The 20819-nt window shown below is 48.7% G+C and overlaps 1 protein-coding gene across 1 annotated transcript; it reads right to left on the minus strand.

The window, feature by feature from the left end:
- Positions 1-14165: 14165 nt before the first annotated feature.
- On the minus strand, positions 14166-17997 carry LOC123428710 (uncharacterized calcium-binding protein At1g02270). Its single transcript, XM_045112889.1, has 11 exons — positions 17813-17997; positions 17582-17719; positions 17359-17457; positions 17171-17276; positions 16361-16584; positions 16194-16270; positions 15985-16099; positions 15743-15868; positions 15472-15585; positions 15287-15391; positions 14166-14688 (listed from the first exon to the last, which is right to left on the minus strand). Exons 1-11 carry the CDS (start codon positions 17813-17815, stop codon positions 14431-14433), a joined length of 1365 nt encoding a protein of 454 aa, XP_044968824.1. The 5' UTR covers positions 17816-17997; the 3' UTR covers positions 14166-14430.
- Between the last annotated feature and the right edge of the window lie 2822 nt (positions 17998-20819).

The following is a 20819-nucleotide window of genomic DNA, read 5'->3' on the forward strand; positions in this document are numbered from 1 at the left end:
CAAGCATCTCAATAAGGTCTACCCGAAAGACCATTTCCCGCTCCCCCGCATTGATCAAATTGTCGATTCGACTGCGGGTTGCGAGCATTTGTCATTCCTTGATGCCTACTCGGGCTATCATCAGATCCGTCTGTACGGCCCCGATGAATTAAAAACAGCCTTCATCACCCCATTCGGCTGCTTCTGCTACATCACTATGCCATTCGGTTTGAAGAATACAGGAGCAACTTTTATGCGCATGATCCAAAAATGCCTCTTTGACCAGATCGGTCGGAATGTGGAGGCGTATATGGATGATATCGTAGTCAAGTCACGCAAAGGTTCCGACCTGTTGACTGACTTGACAGAAACATTCGCCAACCTTCGTAGGTACGATATCAAGCTCAACCCTGCCAAGTGTTCATTCGGTGTTCCCAGCGGAAAGTTACTCGGTTTCTTCATTTCGGAACGAGGGATCGTTGTCAACCACGAAAAGATCGGGACCATCGTCCGAATGGAGCGGCCGATCAGAATACATGATGTTCAAAGGCTCACAGGTTGCCTAGCGGCTTTGAGCAGGTTTATCAGTCGACTCGGCGAGAAGGCGCTACCTCTGTACCGACTCATGAAGAAATCAGATACTTTCGAGTGGACAGACGAAGCCCAAATTGCATTCGACGACCTCAAAGCCCTGCTTTCCACCCAGCCGGTTCTTATTGCCCCGCTCAGTAAAGAACCCCTTCTTCTGTACATCGCGGCTACAAATCAAGTCGTCAGCACTGTTCTCACAGTCGAACGCAAAGAAGAAGGCAAAGCATACAAGGTTCAGCGGCCAGTGTATTATGTCTCCGAAGTCCTGACTCCTTCCAAGCAGAGGTATCCCCATTATCAAAAGCTTATTTACGGGATCTACATGACTGCGAAGAAGGTGGCTCATTATTTCCAAGACCACTCGGTGTCTGTCGTTTCTGATGCTCCGTTGTCGGAAATCCTCCACAATCGGGACGCGTCAGGCCGAGTGGCGAAGTGGGCAATGGAGATGTTATACTGCGACATCAAGTTCGAGGCCAAGAAGGCTATAAAGTCTCAAGCTCTGGCTGACTTCATAGCGGAATGGGTAGAAGAACAGCAACCGACTCACATCTACTCGGCTCATTGGACAATGTTCTTCGATGGGTCCAAGATGTTGAATGGCTCCGGCGCTGGCGTAGTGATCATATCGCCAAAAGGTGATAAACTCAAGTATGTGTTGCACATACATTTTGATTCCTCCAACAACGAGGCAGAGTATGAAGCTCTCCTTTATGGATTGCGCATGGCCATCACACTCGGCGTCCATCGCCTGATGGTTTATGGCGATTCAGATTTGGTGGTTAATCAAGTGATGAAGGAGTGGGATGTAAGGAACCCCACCATGACTTCATACTACAATGCAGTGAGGAAGCTCAAGAAGAAGTTTGAAGGTCTGGAACTCCACCATGTTCCGCGACTGAAAAACCAAGCAGCTGATGAATTGGCGAAACTTGGATCCACTCGGAGACCAGTCCCGAGTGATGTCTGCCTCGAGCACCTACACCTTCCCTCAGTTAAAGAAGATCCTTTCACAGAGGAACCAGTACAACCAAAGAGCTCGACAGATCCGACTGAAGTCGAGGTCCCCGTTGTGGTTGATTTGATCATGGAGATTCTTGCTCTCATCCCCGATTGCAATGTGTCGTTCATTGTGTACATCCTGAGGCAAGAGTTACCGGAGGACGAAGTCCAAGCAAGGCAGATCGTCCGCAGGTCGAAATCTTTCACCGTCATTGATGGCCAGTTGTACAAGGAAAGTGTTTCACGCGTCCTTCAATGATGCATCTCCCCTGAGGAGGGACAGTTAATCCTGGAAGAAATTCACTCGGGAACCTACGGCCATCATGCCTCCTCAAGAGCAATCATCACCAAAGCATTCAGAGCTGGTTTCTTCTTGTTGCAGGCGAATGAAATGGCGAAGGATATGGTCGACCGATGCGAAGGCTGTCAGTTCTACTCGAACAAGTCCCACAAGCCAACATCTGCGCTGAAGACAATCCTTCTTGTTTGGCCGTTTGCAGTGTGGGGATTAGATACAGTCGGTCCATTCAGGACATGCCAAGGGCGATTCACACATCTGTTGGTGGCAGTCGACAAGTTCACCAAGTGGATTGAAGCCAATCCCATCAAGAAGCTCGACGCCCTTACGACCATCAAGTTTGTCAGGGACATCATCTCCAGATTCGTGGTACCGCATAGCATAATCACTGACAATGGCACAAACTTTGACTCGGACAGATTCAAAGGTTTCTGTACAGGCCAAGGTATCCGAGTGGATTTTGCATCTGTGGCGCATCCCCAAACAAATGGGCAAGCGGAGCGGGCGAATGGACTTATTCTTCAAGGGTTGAAACCTCGACTCCTGCGGGAAGTTGGACATGCTGCCGGCGCATGGGTCACCGAGCTACCTTCGATGTTGTGGGGCCTCCGCACAACTCCAAATAGATCTACAGGGCGATCCCCGTTCTTCCTCGTTTATGGAGCAGAGGCAGTCCTTCCGAGTGACTTGCTTCACAACTTTCCACGAGTCGAACTATTCTCCAAAGCCGAAGCAGAGCAAGCTAGGCAAGACGGAGTGGATCTTCTAGAAGAGGAGCGCGAGATGGCACTGACTCGCTCAACTATTTATCAACAAGACCTGCGGCGTTTTCACGCGCGACACGTCAAGAGTCGTACATTCCAAGCAGGCGACCTGGTGCTCTGAGTGGATCAGCAGAGACCTCACAAGTTGGCTCCCGCCTGGGAAGGACCCTTCATCATCTCCAAGGTGCTGAACAACGGAGCATATCGACTCTACAACCTCGACAGGGAAACGGACGAGCCACGAGCATGGAACGGAGATCTCCTGAAGCGCTTCTACACGTGACCGCCGACTGAGGCAATGTAAAGAACAAGTATCATTGAAGTAATACAAAGCAAATTGATTTTTTGCAAATTCAAAATTCTTCCGCGTTGGAGACTTAGCTGCGATCCAGAATCGCCTAAGTACAAACTCTCTCCGAGTAAGCACTAAACGTCGCACTCGGAGACTTAGCTGCGATCCAGAATCGCCTAAGTACAAACTCTCTCCGAGTATGCACTAAACGTCGCACTCGGAGACTTAGCTGCGATCCAGAATCGCCTAAGTACAAACTCTCTCCGAGTGTGCACTAAACGTCGCACTCGGAGACTTAGCTGCGATCCAGAATCGCCTAAGTACAAACTCTCTCCGAGTATGCCTAAACGTCGCACTCGGAGACTTAGCTGCGATCCAGAATCGCCTAAGTACAAACTCTCTCCGAGTGTGCACTAAACGTCGCACTCGGAGACTTAGCTGCGATCCAGAACCGCCTAAGTACAAACTCTCTCCGAGTGTGCACTAAACGTCGCACTCGGGGTTTTAGCTGCGATCCAAAATCGCCTAAGTACAAAACTCTCTCCGAGTGTGCATTAAACGTCGCACTCGGGGACTTAGCTGCGATCCAGAATCGCCTAAGTACAAAACTGTCTCCGAGTGTGCACTAAACATCGCACTCGGGGACTTAGCTGCGATCGAGAATCGCCTAAATACAAAACTATCTCCGAGTGTGCACTAAACGTCGCACTCGGGGACTTAGCTGCGATCCAGAATCGCCTAAGTACAAACCCTCTCCGAGTGTGCACTAAAAGTCGCACTCGGAGACTTAGCTGCGATCCAGAATCGCCTAAGTACAAAATTATCTCCGACTGTGCACTAAACGTCACACTCGGGGACTTAGCGGCGATCCAGAATCGCCTAAGTAAAAAAGCTTCCTTCGAGTGTATCCTAGAGATCCACTCGGAGGCTTAGCAGACCCTCATTGAGGCTCATGTAGATGTGAAGACAACTGACAACTACATGCTCCGCATGTTTTCCATTGGCTTCACCAAGAAACGCCAAACAAAAACCACGAGCCAAAATCGTGTCAAAAAAATTTGGCGAAAGAAGAGCAAAATATTCGATTCGAATTCAAAGTTGGTTCAATGATAGTCGGCTCGGTGTAGATCAAGCTTATCCACACCGAACCACGAATGTGACGGCCAACAGCAGCGGCCAAAGTTTGATACAGATATCACTCGGCATACCGAGGTAAAGTTTTTCAAGCGCCACCAGGACTGGCACGAGGACTTGCAGGCTCCACAAAAGTGTCAAGGTCGATCCCGTCTGCGATGTGAGTGGTTGTCTCAAGGAATGTCTCCATGAAATCTTCGAATCGAAGCTTCTTGGTGTTGGCGACCTGCAACGCCTTCAGCTTCTCTTCGCGAGCTTCCTTGCAGTGCACTCGGACCAGCGATAGCGCCACGTCCGCACCACAACGAGCGGCAGACTTCTTCCACGCCTGCACTCAGTTCGGGACGTCCTCCAACCGAGTCATCAACCCTTCTATCTCCCGCCGAGAATCGTCTTCGGTCCACAGCTCCTTGTCGATTCGGCCGACGACTTCTCTCAGGCGGCCGATGAAAGGTCCCACTCTGCCAAGGCGAATGTGCGCTCGGAGCATGTCTAGATTGGCTTCGTCGCCGAGTGGAACGTTCGGAATAACCGACCGCTCAATGTCAGCTGCTTCAGCCTCAGCGTCCATGCAAAAATCTGCAAAGACAAGACGAGCAGAAAGTAAGCGCAGAATGAAGTACAAAGTCAAGAAGCACTCGGAAAAACTTACCACCGAGCAGTGCAATCATCTTCCTTGCCCAGTCGCTGACGTATTTCTCCTGCGATATGCACCGACTGTTCATCAACTTCATCTGACCCATCAGTTCAGTTCTTTGCTTGCCCATTTTCTCAATTTCGGCCACCAATGCCTTGTTCGCCTCACGGGACTCCTCCAAAGACTTCTCTCGGTCAGCAAGATCCCCCTTCACATCAGCTAAGTCATTCACAGCTGCCTCCAATTCCGCAGCAAGCTGAATCTTTTCAGCCTTCAGAGCATTGTACGCTGATCCCATTTCGCAAGTCTTCTGCAAATCAGCGCGAAGAGAAGACCAGACACATTCAACAAGGAAAACAATGAAAGCTCAAAGTTCTTCAGACCCATGCCGACGCAAGCAGTCGACAGTGGTCTCGGGGACTACACCCAGTGGGTTCACTGAGAGTGACCCCACTGGCATGAAGCTCGAACAGGTCCGCCCTATTGAGCTACATAACAAAAACAAGCCTATGAGGCTACTACTACCCGACCTGAGTAAAATTACTCTCGGGGACTACTTCCACTGGGTGCACTCGGAGTGCCTCCACTGGTACCATTCGGGCAGATCAGTTCTGATCCGATCAAGTCACGGGAAATGTATATAAAGACAACTGCCGGTGCAAGCACTCGACAGAAGTCTCGGGGACTACACCCACTGGGTTCACTCGGAGTGAACCCACTTCAAAATAATCCTACTGTATCCGAGTATATCGCTTAAACCCCCAGTGGGTTACAAGAGGAAAGTAAATACTTACTAGCGCACTTACTCGGATATCGTCCCGGAGCTCCAAGCTTCTCTTGTACAAAGATGAGATGGAGTCGTACGCCCCCTTGGCATCACCCGCCATCGACTCCACCTGCACCATGGCCTCCTTGGCGGCTCCCACTTGATCTTCCGGGAGGTGTCGGGCGTCGTACTGGACGGTCGACGGACCCGGCACGACAGGAGACTCCTTGGGCATCCCAAGTCCCGCTCCAGTCGGTTCAGCCGTGAGGGGGCACCGTCTTAGTCGACGGCATCGTCTCGGTCGGCGGCGCGTCCATGGCAGGAGCAGCAGCAGATGGAACAACCTCAAGGAAAGGCGCCAAACCTTGCCATGACCTCTTCTGGTCATCCCCCTGCAGATGAATCACCTCTGAAGGAAGCCCAACTGAACAACATGAGATTACAGAAAAAGGGCAAGATTAAAGACAGAATTCGCGAAACAATAATGCAGACTCTCGGAGTCGTCACAACGTACCTTGCTGGGATGTGGCAACGTTATCCATATCCATGGGATCGTCTTCCTGGCGAGGCAGAGAGGTGGCGGAGGTAGCAGCTCTGTCGAGTAAAATCCACTCAACCCATAAGTGTGAGTTCAATCAAATACTGAAAGAAGATAGGAGAACGAGACACTTACGCTGAGGCAACGGGAACAGCGATCCTCATCCGAGGCAAAGCTTTTCGAGGCTTGGACCCACTCGGTTTGGCCACCTTGGAAGGTTGGTCCATGGGCTCGGTAGCAGCGTCCCTGGTCCTCTTCACACTCCAAGCACTCGGAGCCACATGAGGAGCTGGCGAGGCACTCGGGGCCACTGGAGGAGCCGACGGAGTCGCAGGTTCGTGACGGTGCTTGGTGCGAGGCTCTGATGGTGGAGGTGGCGAGCTCTGCTCCCCAACTTCCCCCTCCTCCTCTTCGGTCTCCTCCTCCGTCTCCCCACTGTCGGAGACGTACTCGACGTTGTCCATGCTGCCCTCCTGGCTGCCCTCCTCTTCCTCAGCCGGATTCCCGTTCGAGACGGGAGAATACCAGTTGGTCCACGCCTGCACAAAATACAGTCGACAACATCGGACGTCAGGCGGTGATGCAAGAAAAAGCGATAAATCTAAGAGGATGGAAAGCACTCGACAAGATGTGCTCACCTCATTCGGAGGAGGATTGTCAGCGCGGAAGGGCTTCACTCGCCGGGCTCCTCTGGGGTTATCGCAGGCGCCTGTGATGCTGCGGACCCACGCCGTCACAACCTCCCCGGTCACGCATTCGGGATGAGTCTGAGTGGAGTCCCCAGGCCTCGCGTAGTGCCACATGGCGTGGTGTCGAGCTTGCAGCGGCTGGATACGCTGACCCAGAAAAGTCTCTAGCAAATCCATGCCGGTGACTCACTTGCGGACGACATCTATCAGCGCTTCGACTAGAGGTTGGATCTGGATCTTTTCCACCTTCGAGAGTGCAAGCTGCCTGGGAGGAGCCGGTCGGTCTAGGCTAAAAGGTGGCAGCCCAGTTGCAGCATTCGGACAAGCGACGTCCTGGCAATAGAACCAAGTCGACTGCCAGTTCCTAACGGACTCGGACAACTGAAGAGCGGGGTAGCTACTTTTGATTTTCTTCTGGAAGCCTAAGCCCCCGTAGAGCTGGAGGATATGAGTTTTGTCGTCCGACTGGCTAAGTTTTTTGACAGTCTGGGATCTAGCGGAGAAGATGTACTTAAAGAGCCCCCAATGGGGAGGACAACCGATAAAGCACTCGCAAAGCACGACGAATGCAGAAAGATGAGCTATCGCGTTGGGAGGAAAATGATGGAGCTGCGCCCCGAAGTGGTTCATGATACCTCTGAAGAAGGGATGAGGAGGCAGAGAGAAGCCCCGGTACACATGACTGAGCAGCAAGACGCGCTCTCCCTCCTGCGGCGCCGGCTCCGTCTCGCCCTCCGCCGGCAGCCTCCACGACTTGTTGGCAATCATGCCTTGCTCCACCAGCTCCAGCAGGTCGTCCGTCGTCACCGTGGAGGTGAGGAAATCCCCCTGGATCCAACCCGCCGGCAGTGCCCGCTGTCGCCGCTGAGCAGGGGCCGCCTTCTTCTTCTTCTTCCTCTGCGACTCGAGCTTGCTCGTCTGCCCCTTCGTCATGGTGGAGGCAGCGGATCTGCAGGGGAGGAGAGGAAGGAGAAAGCTTGGAGCGCGGAGGAAGCTATGGGAGGAGCTGGGCGAGTGTGAGTAATCAGGGGAGCGCAACGAGAAACCCCCGCTGGGGAGGTTTAAATAAGGTTCCGACTGAGTCACTAACAGGTGGCCCCGAAATCTTATCCCCCGACCGGCTGCTGCGATATTAGTGGAGAAGATAAAGGCACGGTAATCGAGGCGGCAGAAACTACTCGATGACGATGTCGACATCCCCGCTGAGCGCGCGGCAACCGAAATTTGAGGATCCCGGAAAATCCGCCGCTGTGAGTTGACCGGTCACGTCGAAAGATTCCGCGGAAGCACTCGGTCTCTGACGGTTCATTTCACGGATATATCCACTCGGATCACTGGTCAAGAGGATAAAATGGATCGAGGCAAACAACGCCAAAGTCGCATCCATACCAGTCGGATCCGTACTCCAGGCATCACTTCGTCGTTCCAACCCCGATCCATTCGGGGACTAGTGATGGGGTTATAGTCCCAGGGTAGGGTCATAGGCCTGCCTTATAGGTCCTATCCAAAGACTACCCTTCATAAGGGACAAGGCCCTTAGTCAGTTCCGACTGAATTAAGGACTTCCCATCATCCAGTCGGTGACGATTCCCCCATCATCCAGTCGGGGACAAGCATTCGGAGCGTATTAGACTTACCGACTGGATTCCACTCTGTATATCGTAACCTCCTTGGAGGGCAACGGTCATACGTTTTCATGCACGATTATTAGCATTTAAGGCATACGTTACCTGTAACGTAGGCATTTATTCGCCACTACTCCACCCCTGTGCACCGGACCGTTGTGAAGGGCAGCGCACTCTATATAAGCCGTCCTTTCCCACTGGTGTAGGGGTTAGCATTTCACTGTACTCCATATTTCACTCGACATTAAGCTCCCAAGAGCACTGAGACGTAGGGCTTTTACCTCCACCGTAGAGGGGCCTGAACTCATACAACCTCGCCGTAGCTAAGGCTCTACCCATCCTTTCGTACCCTACACATCTACTGTCAGACTTATACCCACGACACACGGTGACTTAGAGATTGAAAGAATCATGGTTTGTATTAAGGCATGGACTCTTGTAAACCCTCGGGTCTCGACCTGTATATAAAGGCGAGTCCCTGGGAAGGAGAGGACAGATTAGAAATCATCGAGAGCTAGGTCAGGCGAGATACGCCCTCCTTGTAATCGAAACATCATCAATACAACACAAAGCAGGACGTAGGCTTTTACCTCCTCACGAGGGGCCGAACCTGGGTAAATCTGAGTCCCGCTCCTGTTCAACCCCTTTGAGTCGCCACCAAGGTGCGATGGCTTCATCATTAAGTCCTTTCACTAGGACATCTGTCGTGACAAAACCACGACAGGCGGTGTAGGGTGCGGCGGTGGCTTAGGCGGAAGCGAGGAGAGGATCAACATGTTAAACTCATACCATGTTAGATGAAAGGAAAGGATTGCATGCACCGATAATTCATTGATCGTGTGCATGATGCACATATATAGGTACAGAGTGGACCAGCCTCTACTTGACTCTCAAAATAAATAAATATACAGAGGAAAGAGAGGAGGTACGACGGTATAAATACAAAACCCTAGTTTTATACATATACAGAGGATAACGTATGTTCAACAGCACGACGCGGGTACTCCAATATCCTTTATATGAATAATTCCATATCATGTAAGGAATATTTAAAAAAGTGTCTTGCATAAGTTTTAGTTCTGAATTTGTCAACAGACATACAAGCCAATGTGCATAACTAGGTGTGATCAGGGACCCAACCAACTTCCCTAATGAACGTAGACAAGATTTTAGTACGCAAGACCGTCTCTAGAGGCACAAAAACAGCGCCCCAACCTCTAGTGCACTATCAACGAAGACCACGCTCCCATGTGTCTTCTCGGCCACAACAACTTTTGCATCATCACTACAACAATCAACACTACATATCTATTTGTACTTATTTTTTCTCGGAAAAGTTACACTTATTTACTCGGTGCAAATATACTTTACACGTGAACGGTTAAACTGTACCTGTTCTGCCCATTTCTCACTTGAAAATAGTATCAAATTTTTAATTTATTTTATTATTCTCGAGCCAACAACATGACAACAACAATTCAGTATAGAAATATATTTGCATTATCGGAAAAAATGAGTGACCAGTGCAAATTAATGAAGTATGGTATATCAAGGGCGCCTCGAGGTGTTTTTCGGCTAGATCTCACATAATTTAGTTGGTGTTTATCTTCGATGGGTCTGTTTGAATTCAAGTTTTGTTTGTCTGTGTTTGTGGGTTTAAAAGTTTGATTCTTTTGATGTACAACTCTTCATTGGTAATGGTTGCTTTTTTATGTGTATGGGACCTTTTTTTAGTAAGCCCTATGAGGTGCATGGAGCCTTATCATGACTTTTCAACTACTCTCTTTGTCCCATAATATAAAAACGGTTTTGAGTATCTACTACAAAACAGGTTTGTGGAACTCCAATGAGGGGAAGGGGGTGATCATAACGACACGTGTTTGGCTCACTCTAGTGCTTGTAGCCGTTGCTAAGTCGTCCAAAATATGGACGGAGCTGGGCCGAGGCAGCCCAGGCCATTGCCTGGGGCGTGGAAAAATTTCTTGGGCCATATACATAAAAATCCGTTTGGCCTGGGGCACAACCCACATCTAAGCCAAGGCAGCCCATGCCCAGTCGCCCAGGCCAATTTCTTTCCCTACTCGGCTGCTCCCGACTCCAGCGTCCCTCCCTACAACCGCGACTGAGAAACCCTAGCCCGCGTTCCTGTCTGTCGGCCGTGTCCCTGCCCGCCGTCGCTTCCCTGGTTCCCCCGACTGTGCCCAGGCCAGCGTCCCTCCCCCTTTGTTGTCTCGCACCGCCCACCGCCGTGCCCGAGTCCCTGCCCGCCGACTGCCAACCGCCTCTTCCCCCAACTACGGGTATGTGCCAGCACCCCTGCATGCCGCCCGTTGTCTGCCCCTCCCCTTTCCTACCCCGCGCCCCCCACCGTCGCACCTGCTCCCTGTCCGCCTAGCGCACGTGCCTGCGCCCAGCGGCCAGCACCCCTCCTCCTTTGCCCCGCTGCTGCTCTGTTCGCAAGGCAACGACCTCAGCGAACTCCGGCGAGGTGGCCCTTCCTAGAAGCCAGCAAGACTTGAAGAGGAAAGGTATCCTAGCTCTTTCAAAAGCCAGCCTTTGTTGTTAGATGCCACGGAAACAAATATTGACAATTAGTTTTTTGTTTTTATATAATGTTACAACCTTACACGAAGCAAGATGAGTAAAAGAAACAAGACATTGAATTCTTTTTTTAAGTTCGAACCACGGGAACCGCGGATACAGGTCCTTCAACTCAAACAAATGATAATATCCCTCGTGTTACAGCTCAACTCAAGCCTTGTGATATTGAAGCAGACCCTGGTAAGAGAATACCCATTGAGGATTTGGATGCACACATTCGAGATCTTGCTAGAAGGGAGTACATTAGCATGGGTCCATGCCAACCAACTAATCAATTTATATGAACGAGTAAATGGTAGAAGTTTTCATGGTTATTGGTTCAATGATCATCGCAGCTGGTTGGAATATAGCATTGAAAAAAAAGCAGCATTTTGCTTTTATAGTTTTTTTTAAGCAACCAACAGCTGAAAGCTATGGTATTGAAGCATTCACGAAAAATGGATTTAAATCTTGGAAGGATGGGCCTAAAGTTTTAAATCGGCATGTTGGCAAGCATGATAGTGCTCATAATAAATCTAGACAACATTATGAGGATTTCAAAAATCAAAGACAAAATCTACCACATGTGTTTGATAGGTGTTCTAATAAGAAAGAAGAAGAATAGAAAGCCCGTCTCTTGATTGTAATGGGTATTGTCAAATTTTTGCTACTATAAGCTCTTGCTTTTTGTGGACATGATGAGTCTACTAGCTCAATGAATAAGGGAAACTTTAAAGAGTTGTTGGACTTGTTCATCAAGAAAAACCCAAAGGTGGAAAATTTGTTTGGGATGCAGGAGATAACCATAAACTGACTTTACATGAGATACAATTGGATTTATGCTTGTTCAGAAGAGACCACCCAAGTCATTCTTCAGGAGATTGGAGATAGTAAATTTGCATTACTTGTTGATGAGTCTAGAGATGCATCTATGAAGGAACAAATGGTTGTGTGTTTGAGGTCAGTAGGTACCTTTGGTCGTATTGTAGCCTTGTAGGTGTATTTTCTCAAAGTTTTTATATATTAATCATGCTCCTTTGTCTTATGTAGGTATCCCGGCAAACGAGGGGAGGTGATTGAGAGATTCATGGCAGTTGAGCATGTTCTTGACACGAGAACAACTTCATTGAAGGGAGCTTTGGATGGTACGTTTGCTACTCTAGGCTTATCTATGTCTAATTTGAGAGGGCGGTGTTATGATGGAGCTTCAAACATGAGAGGGGAATTCCATGGAATCCTTATACTCATTATATACATTGTTTTGCCCATCAGTTACAATTAGTGGTTGTTGTTGTTGCCAAATGTTGTTAATCAGTAAGGAATTTTTTTGAATACACAAGCATGGTCGTTAACATTGTTAATGCTTCTTATAAAAGACATGGTTAGTTAGCCCAAGAGCAACATGATGAAATAGTACGCCAAATAGAGGTTGGGGAACTTCTTGAGGGAAGAGGGAAAAACCAATTACTAACCTTGCAAGACCTGGTGATACACGATGGGGATCACATCATAAAACCTTGTGTCATCTTGTTGAGATGTGGAAACCAGTTCTAAAGGTATTAGAAAACATACACAATGATGTAGATAATGTTGCCCAAAGAACCACAGTTGCGGTTGATAAAGCATATGGAGTCTTTTGAATTTGTTCTCATATTGTATCTTATGATTAGATTATTGGGCAAGACTAACAATCTGTCACAATGCTTGCAAATGAAAAATCAACATATTGTATGTGTTGTGGGTTTGATTAAAACCACATTGGAGGATATTCAAGAGATTAGGCAGAATGGTTGGGATGAGCTCTTTGAAGAGGTAACCACTTTTGTGTCAAATACAACATTGTAGTGCCAAATATGGAAGATACAAGAAATTGATAATGGGCGTTCAAGGACTTGGGGTGGGCAATTGGTAAGTTACAACCATCATTTCAAAAACGAAATATCAATGTGTTGCATGATCAACTTATTGTGGAGTTAAACAACCGCTTTGTTGAAAGGTCTACCCAATTGTTGAGATGCATTGCTTGTCTTGATCCCAAGAATTCATTTGCCAATTATAATAAAGACAAGCTAGTTGATCTTGCTAATATGTATGCTGCTGACTTCTCTACATATGAAGTTACTTTTGTTCTTAGTAACCAACTAGACTCATTCATTCGGGAAGCAAGAGCTGATACACACTTGATGAATTGCAATGACCTTGATCATCTTGCCATGAATATGGTTATAACTAATATGCACACAATTTTTCCCTTTGTTTACCGTCTTGTTGAGTTGGCATTGACTTTACGTGTTGCAACGGCAACAGTGGAAAGGGCATTCTCGGCAATAGCATTATCAAGACTGGGTTGAGAAACAAAATGGGTGATGACTGGATGAATCATAGAATGGTGTGTTACATCGAGCGAGATATATTTATTAGTGTTGAAGAATCAAAGATCATCAAACGATTTCAAGGTTATCACACACGAAAAGGCGTTTTGCCTCGTCGTAGACTTAAGTTTCACAATTTGGATCTCTTATTAACTAGTTATACTTGCTATATTATGCACTGATTTGCATTACAAAATTTATCATTGAAGGTTTAGCTTCTTCTGCTATTGAAGATGTAGTGATGGGAGGCTCGGATCAATCAATACTTTGATTTGGTATCAATCTCTTGTTTGTTTGAATCTGGAAGATGCATGCGGCCATATATCTCTTGTATCATCTATATATACTTACATATTGTCTTTTCATTTGTCTTACTTTATTATTTGATCATCATGGAACAAATGTTGTCATTGAATATTATACCTAGTTTATTATCAGTTATGCAATATAGGTTGATTTTTGTGTGCCTTGAAACTAGAAAAAAAAAATTAGGTGGTTTCTAGCCCTTAGTTTCTCGCCTGGGACGTCAGCCAATCTTGGCTCCACCAACTGGTCCAAAGATATGGTTATAATTTTGATTAGCTCTGATGTTCTCGGTAGTGCCATGAATGATTATGAATAGATTGGATGTATTTTTTTAAGTTATCAACATCATGTGCTAATGCTTCAACGAGAAAAAAAAAGGGTAATCCCAAAACAACAGAATGAGCTAATTCGCCCTTAATCAGCAATTATCCTAAAACAACGCTGGCATTGCTTCCCAGTTTCTCCGGGGGTTGCATGTGGTACAACCAATCTAAAAATTGTTTAGAACATGATAGAGCCAAGAAAAAACATATATAAAATATCAATCTTGGCGGGAACCCATGTCATGATTTGACTCAAGAAAACAACAGAATGAGCTAATTCGACCTTAATCAGCAATTATCCCAAAATTTCTGCACGCAGCCCTCACCATTCAGTTTATCTTACACCAAGAAAAGAGAGCAAAATTTACATTTATGAACATGAGGAGACAGGTTTGGATACAAACTGTTTGCATAGACATCATGTCTGTCGCCTGTTCTTACTATTTCCGGTACCTAAAATAAAACTTCTCTGGTGTATATCTCACCGTATACCTACAACTGTACAACCTTTGCATCTGTACTGGCGTTTGATAGCTACGGGTGCCGAGGAGTTCGTGGAGAGCAAGGCATTCTTACAGGGGAGAACACCACAGTAAGGGGCGCGTGATCTGAGAGGCTGTAGTTCTCAGGCCACATGCCCTTCTCAACTTCTGGGGGGAACAGAACAGCTTCCTTCACGGTAAAGCCAAAGGTTTCGTCGCTCGGCTCAAATGTGACAATGCTTTCTTCAGCGACCTCGATTTCAGTATCATCCTCCTCTTGGTTGTAGCATTTTGGGCTCCAGATACACCGCTTCAGGTGTTTAAGAAACAATATTAACTGGAGATTCTGAGTGGAAGAATTCCACTGTAGGGCAATATTTTTAAACATTAGAGATAGGACAACCTTGGCCATTTGGTGTTTAGGTTTGAGGTGGCCATGAACTTAAATCACAACGATTTCAGTTTATTTGTCATTGCAATTTTACCCTGACGTAACTGATAAAAAGCATACTGACTGTACAAAAAAATGCCCAAGCAAAGCCGATACTAAGTATTCCCAATTCTGTAAGAAATTTCAGGCAATTTGCAGTCATCTGCAATTAAATTTCAGATCCATCCTGGGCACTAGAGATGCGTTCTCACCGAGAACATGCTCTAGCCATAAGTTTCCAAGGCCGATCTGACCTTATAGAACTTCAAATTTCTGTTGAACCAAATTTTAATCACATGGCATGTGCTGCTGGGAGTTATCAATTGGTCATTAATACTATGTACATTCTAAATCTTGTTGACCTCATTATTTATTCAATTTTTTAAACCAAGATGATCTTTCCGTGTGACATGAATCCCCCCCACCACCCCACCATCACCCACCCACCCAAAAAGAAAAGACACACAAGAGTAATTACCTGAAATTCTTTGTAGTCAACAGCACCATTCCCATCATGGTCAACTTCACTCCATAGATCTTCCATTTCTTTAGAATTTACACGATCAGGGTGGACCATTCCTAACTGTATTTATTGTAGCATCAGCAAAAGTATTATCTAAAATAAGTGTTCTCTACATAGCACACACAGAGTATCCTTAATACCTGACAAAGTGCCTGGCAGAAGCTTGAGTATGTGATACAATCATCTGAACTGTCAGCTTTGAGGAGTGCAAATGCATTCTCCTCCGGAAGGGATGCAACTTGGAGAAGAAGATACTGAAAAGAGAACAGTTTAGACTTTCATACTTAAGAGACCAAGGAATTATGTATTCTTAACAGGTTAACTTGTTCTTCAAGGCCAACTACTACTTGATATTAGCGATAGTATGCCTCTTTTTTAATTAATGACACAGTGTTGATCATGTTTGCGTACCTTGATAATACCAAAGACAGCTTCATTCCAGCTAGTTTTCAGGGGTTTCCTGCACTTATCTGGATTCAGAAGCCATATAAAATCAACTCCACAGATGTTCCCTCTATGATTCCGATGACTCACCCACTATACTCAAGAAGAGGTGAAGGTGGAGAAAAATTAGAATACAATGCAATCATACATACACATAAAGTGTTGCTGGGCTATCAAGCATTAGTAGTAAAACAGAATTGTCATGTTACCTTGTGTGCATCTTCTTCGCTGTCACTGTACTGATGAGCAGTGTCATATGATGAAACAAATCCTTGTGAACGAAGAAATTTGTAAACTTGGCCGCGCTTACTTCCATTCCAATCACTATAATATGAATGCCCTGATCATATGTTAATATAAATTTCACTGTAATATTCGTACAAGAACATAAAAGATAGCATGCTTACTGCATACTCACCCACATAAGATGATAGGCATTGGACCAAGTTTATGCTCTTCCTGGTAAGCTTCTACATACTGAAGGATCTTATATACCTACCATGGACACGGCAGTCAATTATTAAATACCATGCTGAAATATTAGCAGGCTGAATGATTAAGTGTACAACAGCATACTAATCATACCTGCTTCAGTCGAACTATTGAAAGGCTGTGATCATGGGGAAACACCAAATGAGTGTTCACGATGAGGCTCTGCTGCTGGACATAGCTGCTGCTTCGATTTTGCAAGAAAGGTATGACTGACTCAACATGCAATAGCTGAGCAACTCGATCTCCAAAATCATTAAACAGAAGCTCCCGGTGGTTCAAGACACAGAAGTAATTCATATGTACAGCAGTCAGAAGACCTGGGTGGGGAAGATACAATTTGAGTGAAAATTTGCAGACTAGTCCCAGTAGCATTCTGTAACAAGGTTATAATTAAAAAGTTGAATGTGCCTTCTCCAAAATAATTCCAGAACAAAACAACCAATCATGGCTACTGACAGATATTGCATATATCAGTATCGAAGGCATTGAACATAACAGCTTACAAGTAATATTACATATTCTTTCAAATAGTAAACAGATAAACAAATCACAATGTAAGGATAATCATCAGAGGAATTTAACACAAGAAATTACAACATCAACATGGAAACAATTTGAATTACGATCACGTGAACTGAAAAGAGCAGGCTGAATAACAATGTTGGAGTCCCAATAATCACACACATCTTTTACCTTTTTAGTCCATGTTCTGCATTTTCTGTGCCATTAAATATTCAAGTTTTCAGATATTTATAGCAATCTCAGAACAAACTACCAATTGGATGGAGCAGGCAAAATGGACGGGGGTGGCTAAAAGGAAAACACACGTCACCTTACTTAATCCATACCACAAGATACTTTGTCATAATACTACCTGAAATGGAAGAGGGGGAGACAGCTCACCATCTCCTCGGTTATTTGTGCGGGCGAGCTTGAACAGCTTATAATTCGCATCACCGAGTCGCTTCTCGTACATGTTTACTAGCTCATCATTCCCCAACCACACCTCCTGACACAAAACCAAGACAGCCTATCAATCACATCCTTGCGCAAACACCCATGGAAGTGAATAATCCCTCAATTCCCCTCACCTGGAGGCAGATGATGGAGGAGCGATCCCCGAGGAGGCGGTCGATGATTTTCTCATTCCTGCTAAACCAGTTGGCCCTGTTCTGGCTCTCCCTGCCATTCTGCGCCCAAAGCCCACGGACAAGTTACTTCACCGATCCAACAAAATACCGGCGGCAACTCCTCCCAACACACGATGAAACAAGTGGATTGCAAGGGGAGGGAAAAGGGTAAGATCCAGCTCACCTCAGAATCCATGCGCTTGTAGATCGGCGCGAGAATGTTGAAGGTGGTGCATGAGACGGAGCGCTCGTCGCGCGCCTGCAGCAGCGGCGGCGGCCGCAGCCGCTGCCGGGCGCCAGCCTCCCTGCGCTGCTTCTTCGTCTACACCAACCACACCGATCTCAGCAACTCAAGTCACCGACACACACTAGGAAATGGACATGCCCACCAGCAAAGGTTAATTTAATTTCTCACCATGGCGATTTCAGGCGGAGCCAAGGCAACGGGTGGGATGGAACGGCGACGATGAGGAGGCGCTAGACCGGTGGGTGGTGGTCGCGTGGCCTCGTCGTGTTAGCTCCTGCTGTCCTTGCGATTTGCGGTTGCGACGAGTCGGAGAGGAAGGCTGCCCAAGATGTGTTCGCTGGCCTCAGCGTTGGGGTCTCGCCTTGCCTTTTAAATAGCTCGAAAAGGCTATCAAGTACGAAAAGTCGCTTTGGAGCACGGGCAGTCCGGCACTACGAGGAGCCACTAGAGGTTAGGGTTCTACCAGGTCTCGCACGTAGGTTGTACGGGTGAAAGTGCGGGCTGTGAGGTTGGGGATGTCGGCGTCGATGGTTGGGCGCCGTCGCGGCGTGAGAGGGAGAGGCGGCTAGGGTTTGGGGCTCTCGTCTTCTGAGGGAGACGACAACAGAATATACTGTTTATTGTCTGCTTAATATCGAAGGGTACATGTGTTTATATAGGAGGACAGCCTCCACTAAACCTAGATAACTTGGACTCTAATATAACTTGGACTCTAATATAATTTGGACTCTAAGATAGGTAAGATAACTTGGGCTAAGCCCGTAATTAACCCTGCCCATTGGGCCTTCTCCGTTGGTACGTTGTACCGATCATAACATCTCTCCCCGCCTTCTCAAACAGCTCGTCCTCGAGCTGAACATCTGGAAACTGCTGGCGGAAATCGTCGAGCTTCTCCCAAGCCGCTTCCTCCTCTGACAGGCCGGTCCACTGTACCAAGACATGCCAGACGCTGCGACGCTGCTGCGTCTGCAGCACCTTCGCCACATGTGCGGAAGCTGGAAGGAGGCGGCCATCCGAAGTAGGAGGAAGGGTCGGCGTCGCTGCAGGAGGGTCCCCGCGGTAGGCCTTCAGTAAGCCGACATGGAAGACGTCGTGGAGGCGAGAACCAACTGGCAGCTCCAAGCGGTATGCGAGTGTGCCGACATGCTCCAGCACACGAAAGGGACCGGCGTAGCGAGGTCCCAATTTGCGCTTGGAGCGCGGGTCCAGAGACTGCGTGGTCCTGTGAAGGAGGCGCAGCCACACCCAATCACCCACCGCGAACTCCGACTCGCGATGATGAGCATCATAGTACTTCCGAGCCAGCTGTTGTGCTTGGAGAAGACGCTGGCGTGCCTCAGCCAGAATGTCGTCGTGGGTGCGGAGTAAGTCGCCCGCCGTCTCGGACGGAGCCGTCCCAGGCTCGTAAGGGAGCATCGCCGGAGGTGGGCACCCGTAGACCACCTCGAAAGGAGTGGTGCGTAGGGCGGAGTGATAGGAGGTGTTGTAGCAGTACTCCGCCCACGCCAACCAGTCCACCCAAGCTCGTGGACGATCACCAGTAACACAGCGCAGGTACATGGCGATCACCTTGTTGACCACCTCGGATTGGACGTCTGTCTGAGGGTGGAACGCCGTGCTCATGCGGAGCTTCACGCCCGCCAGTCGAAAGAGATCCCGCCAGACATGTCCCGTGAACACGGGATCACGATCGCTGGCGATGGACGACGGAAAACCGTGGAGGCGGACGATGCCGTCGAAGAAGGCCCGCGCCACGGAGGCGGCTGTATATGGATGACCCAGGGCGATGAAGTGCGCGTACTTGGAGAAGCGGTCAACCACCGTGAGGATGACGGACTTGCCGCCCACCTTGGGAAGGCCCTCGATGAAGTCCATGGAAATATCCGCCCACACCTGGGAGGGTACGTCCAGCGGCTGCAGTAGACCCGCGGGTCGTAGTGTCTCCGTCTTGTTCCGCTGGCATGTCATGCACGACTGCACCCAGTCGCGGACCATCGCGCCATCATCGGGGATGTAAAAATCAGCACGGAGACGATGGAGAGTCTTCTGCACGCCCTCGTGCCCTGCAGAGTGCGCCAAGGTCAGGACCTGGTGGCACAGGTCGCCATGGTCGGGCACGAAGATGCGGCGGCCATGTAGGAGCAGCCCCTCGTCCAAGCGCCAGGGCGCGTCCAGCTCGCTGGCGTCAAGGCGCTGGCGCAGGCCCTGGGCGTCCACGGCCGTCGAAGTTGCCCGACGAATGTCGTCGATGAAGGCGAAAGATGGCCCGGAGCGAATGCACATGATAGTGTCAGCCATGGCGACGTCGTCCGCGACATCCTCAGTGTCGCGGCGGGACAAGGCGTCGGCGACCGTGTTGAGACGGCCGGGGCGGTACTCAACGGTGAAGTCAAAGCCAAAGAGCTTGCTGATCCACTGGTGTTGCGGAACTGTGGAGAGGTGCTGGTCCAGCAAGAACTTGAGGCTGTAGTGGTCCGTGCGCATACGGAATGACCGGCCCCAAAGATAAGGCCGCCAGTGGCGCACTGCCTGAACCAGCCCAATAAGCTCGCGCTCGTAGGTCGCGAGCTTGTGATGGCGAGCGGCGAAGGGGCGGCTGAAGAAGGCAAGCGGTCCCTCGCCCTGGTGGAGGACGACGCCGAAGCCGATGCCAGAGGCGTCGCAGTCCACCATGAACGACATATCAAAGTCCGGCATCAGGAGGACGGGGTCCCATGGTGAGCGCCCGCTGGAGAGCCTCGAATGCCGTAGTCGCCTCCTCGTCCCAGGAGAAGGCGTCGCGTCGAAGGAGACGCGTCAATGGCGCGACGATGAGGCCGAAGTCCCGGATGTACTTCCGGTAGTAGCCGGCGAGGCCCAAGAAGCCGCGGACCGTCAGCGGTGACCGCGGGATCGGCCACGTGGCGACGGCGGCGACCTTGTCCACGTCCATCGCTACCCCGTCCGCCGAGATGACGCGCCCCAGGTACGCGACGGAGGTCGTGCCGAACGAGCACTTCGAGCGCTTGAGGTGAAGACGATGCGCTCGAAGCTCGTTGAAGATGATGGCCACGTGTTGTAGGTGCTCCGCCCAAGATGCACTTTAGATGAGAATGTCATCAAAGAAAACAAGCACAAAGCGGCGCAAGTATGGGCTGAGCACGTCGTTCATCAGGGCCTGGAAGGTCGCCGACGC

Source organism: Hordeum vulgare, chromosome 1H (assembly GCF_904849725.1).
Source record: "Hordeum vulgare subsp. vulgare chromosome 1H, MorexV3_pseudomolecules_assembly, whole genome shotgun sequence".
NCBI lineage: Eukaryota > Viridiplantae > Streptophyta > Magnoliopsida > Poales > Poaceae > Hordeum > Hordeum vulgare.

Coding starts and splice junctions, on each gene's coding strand:
- LOC123428710 (XM_045112889.1), bottom strand. Junction 17,277..17,358: donor CCTCCATCATCTGCCTCCAG/GTGAGGGGAATT, acceptor GTTTTGTGTCAG/GAGGTGTGGTTGGGGAATGA. Junction 15,586..15,742: donor CTGTCTTTGGTATTATCAAG/GTACGCAAACAT, acceptor TTCTCTTTTCAG/TATCTTCTTCTCCAAGTTGC.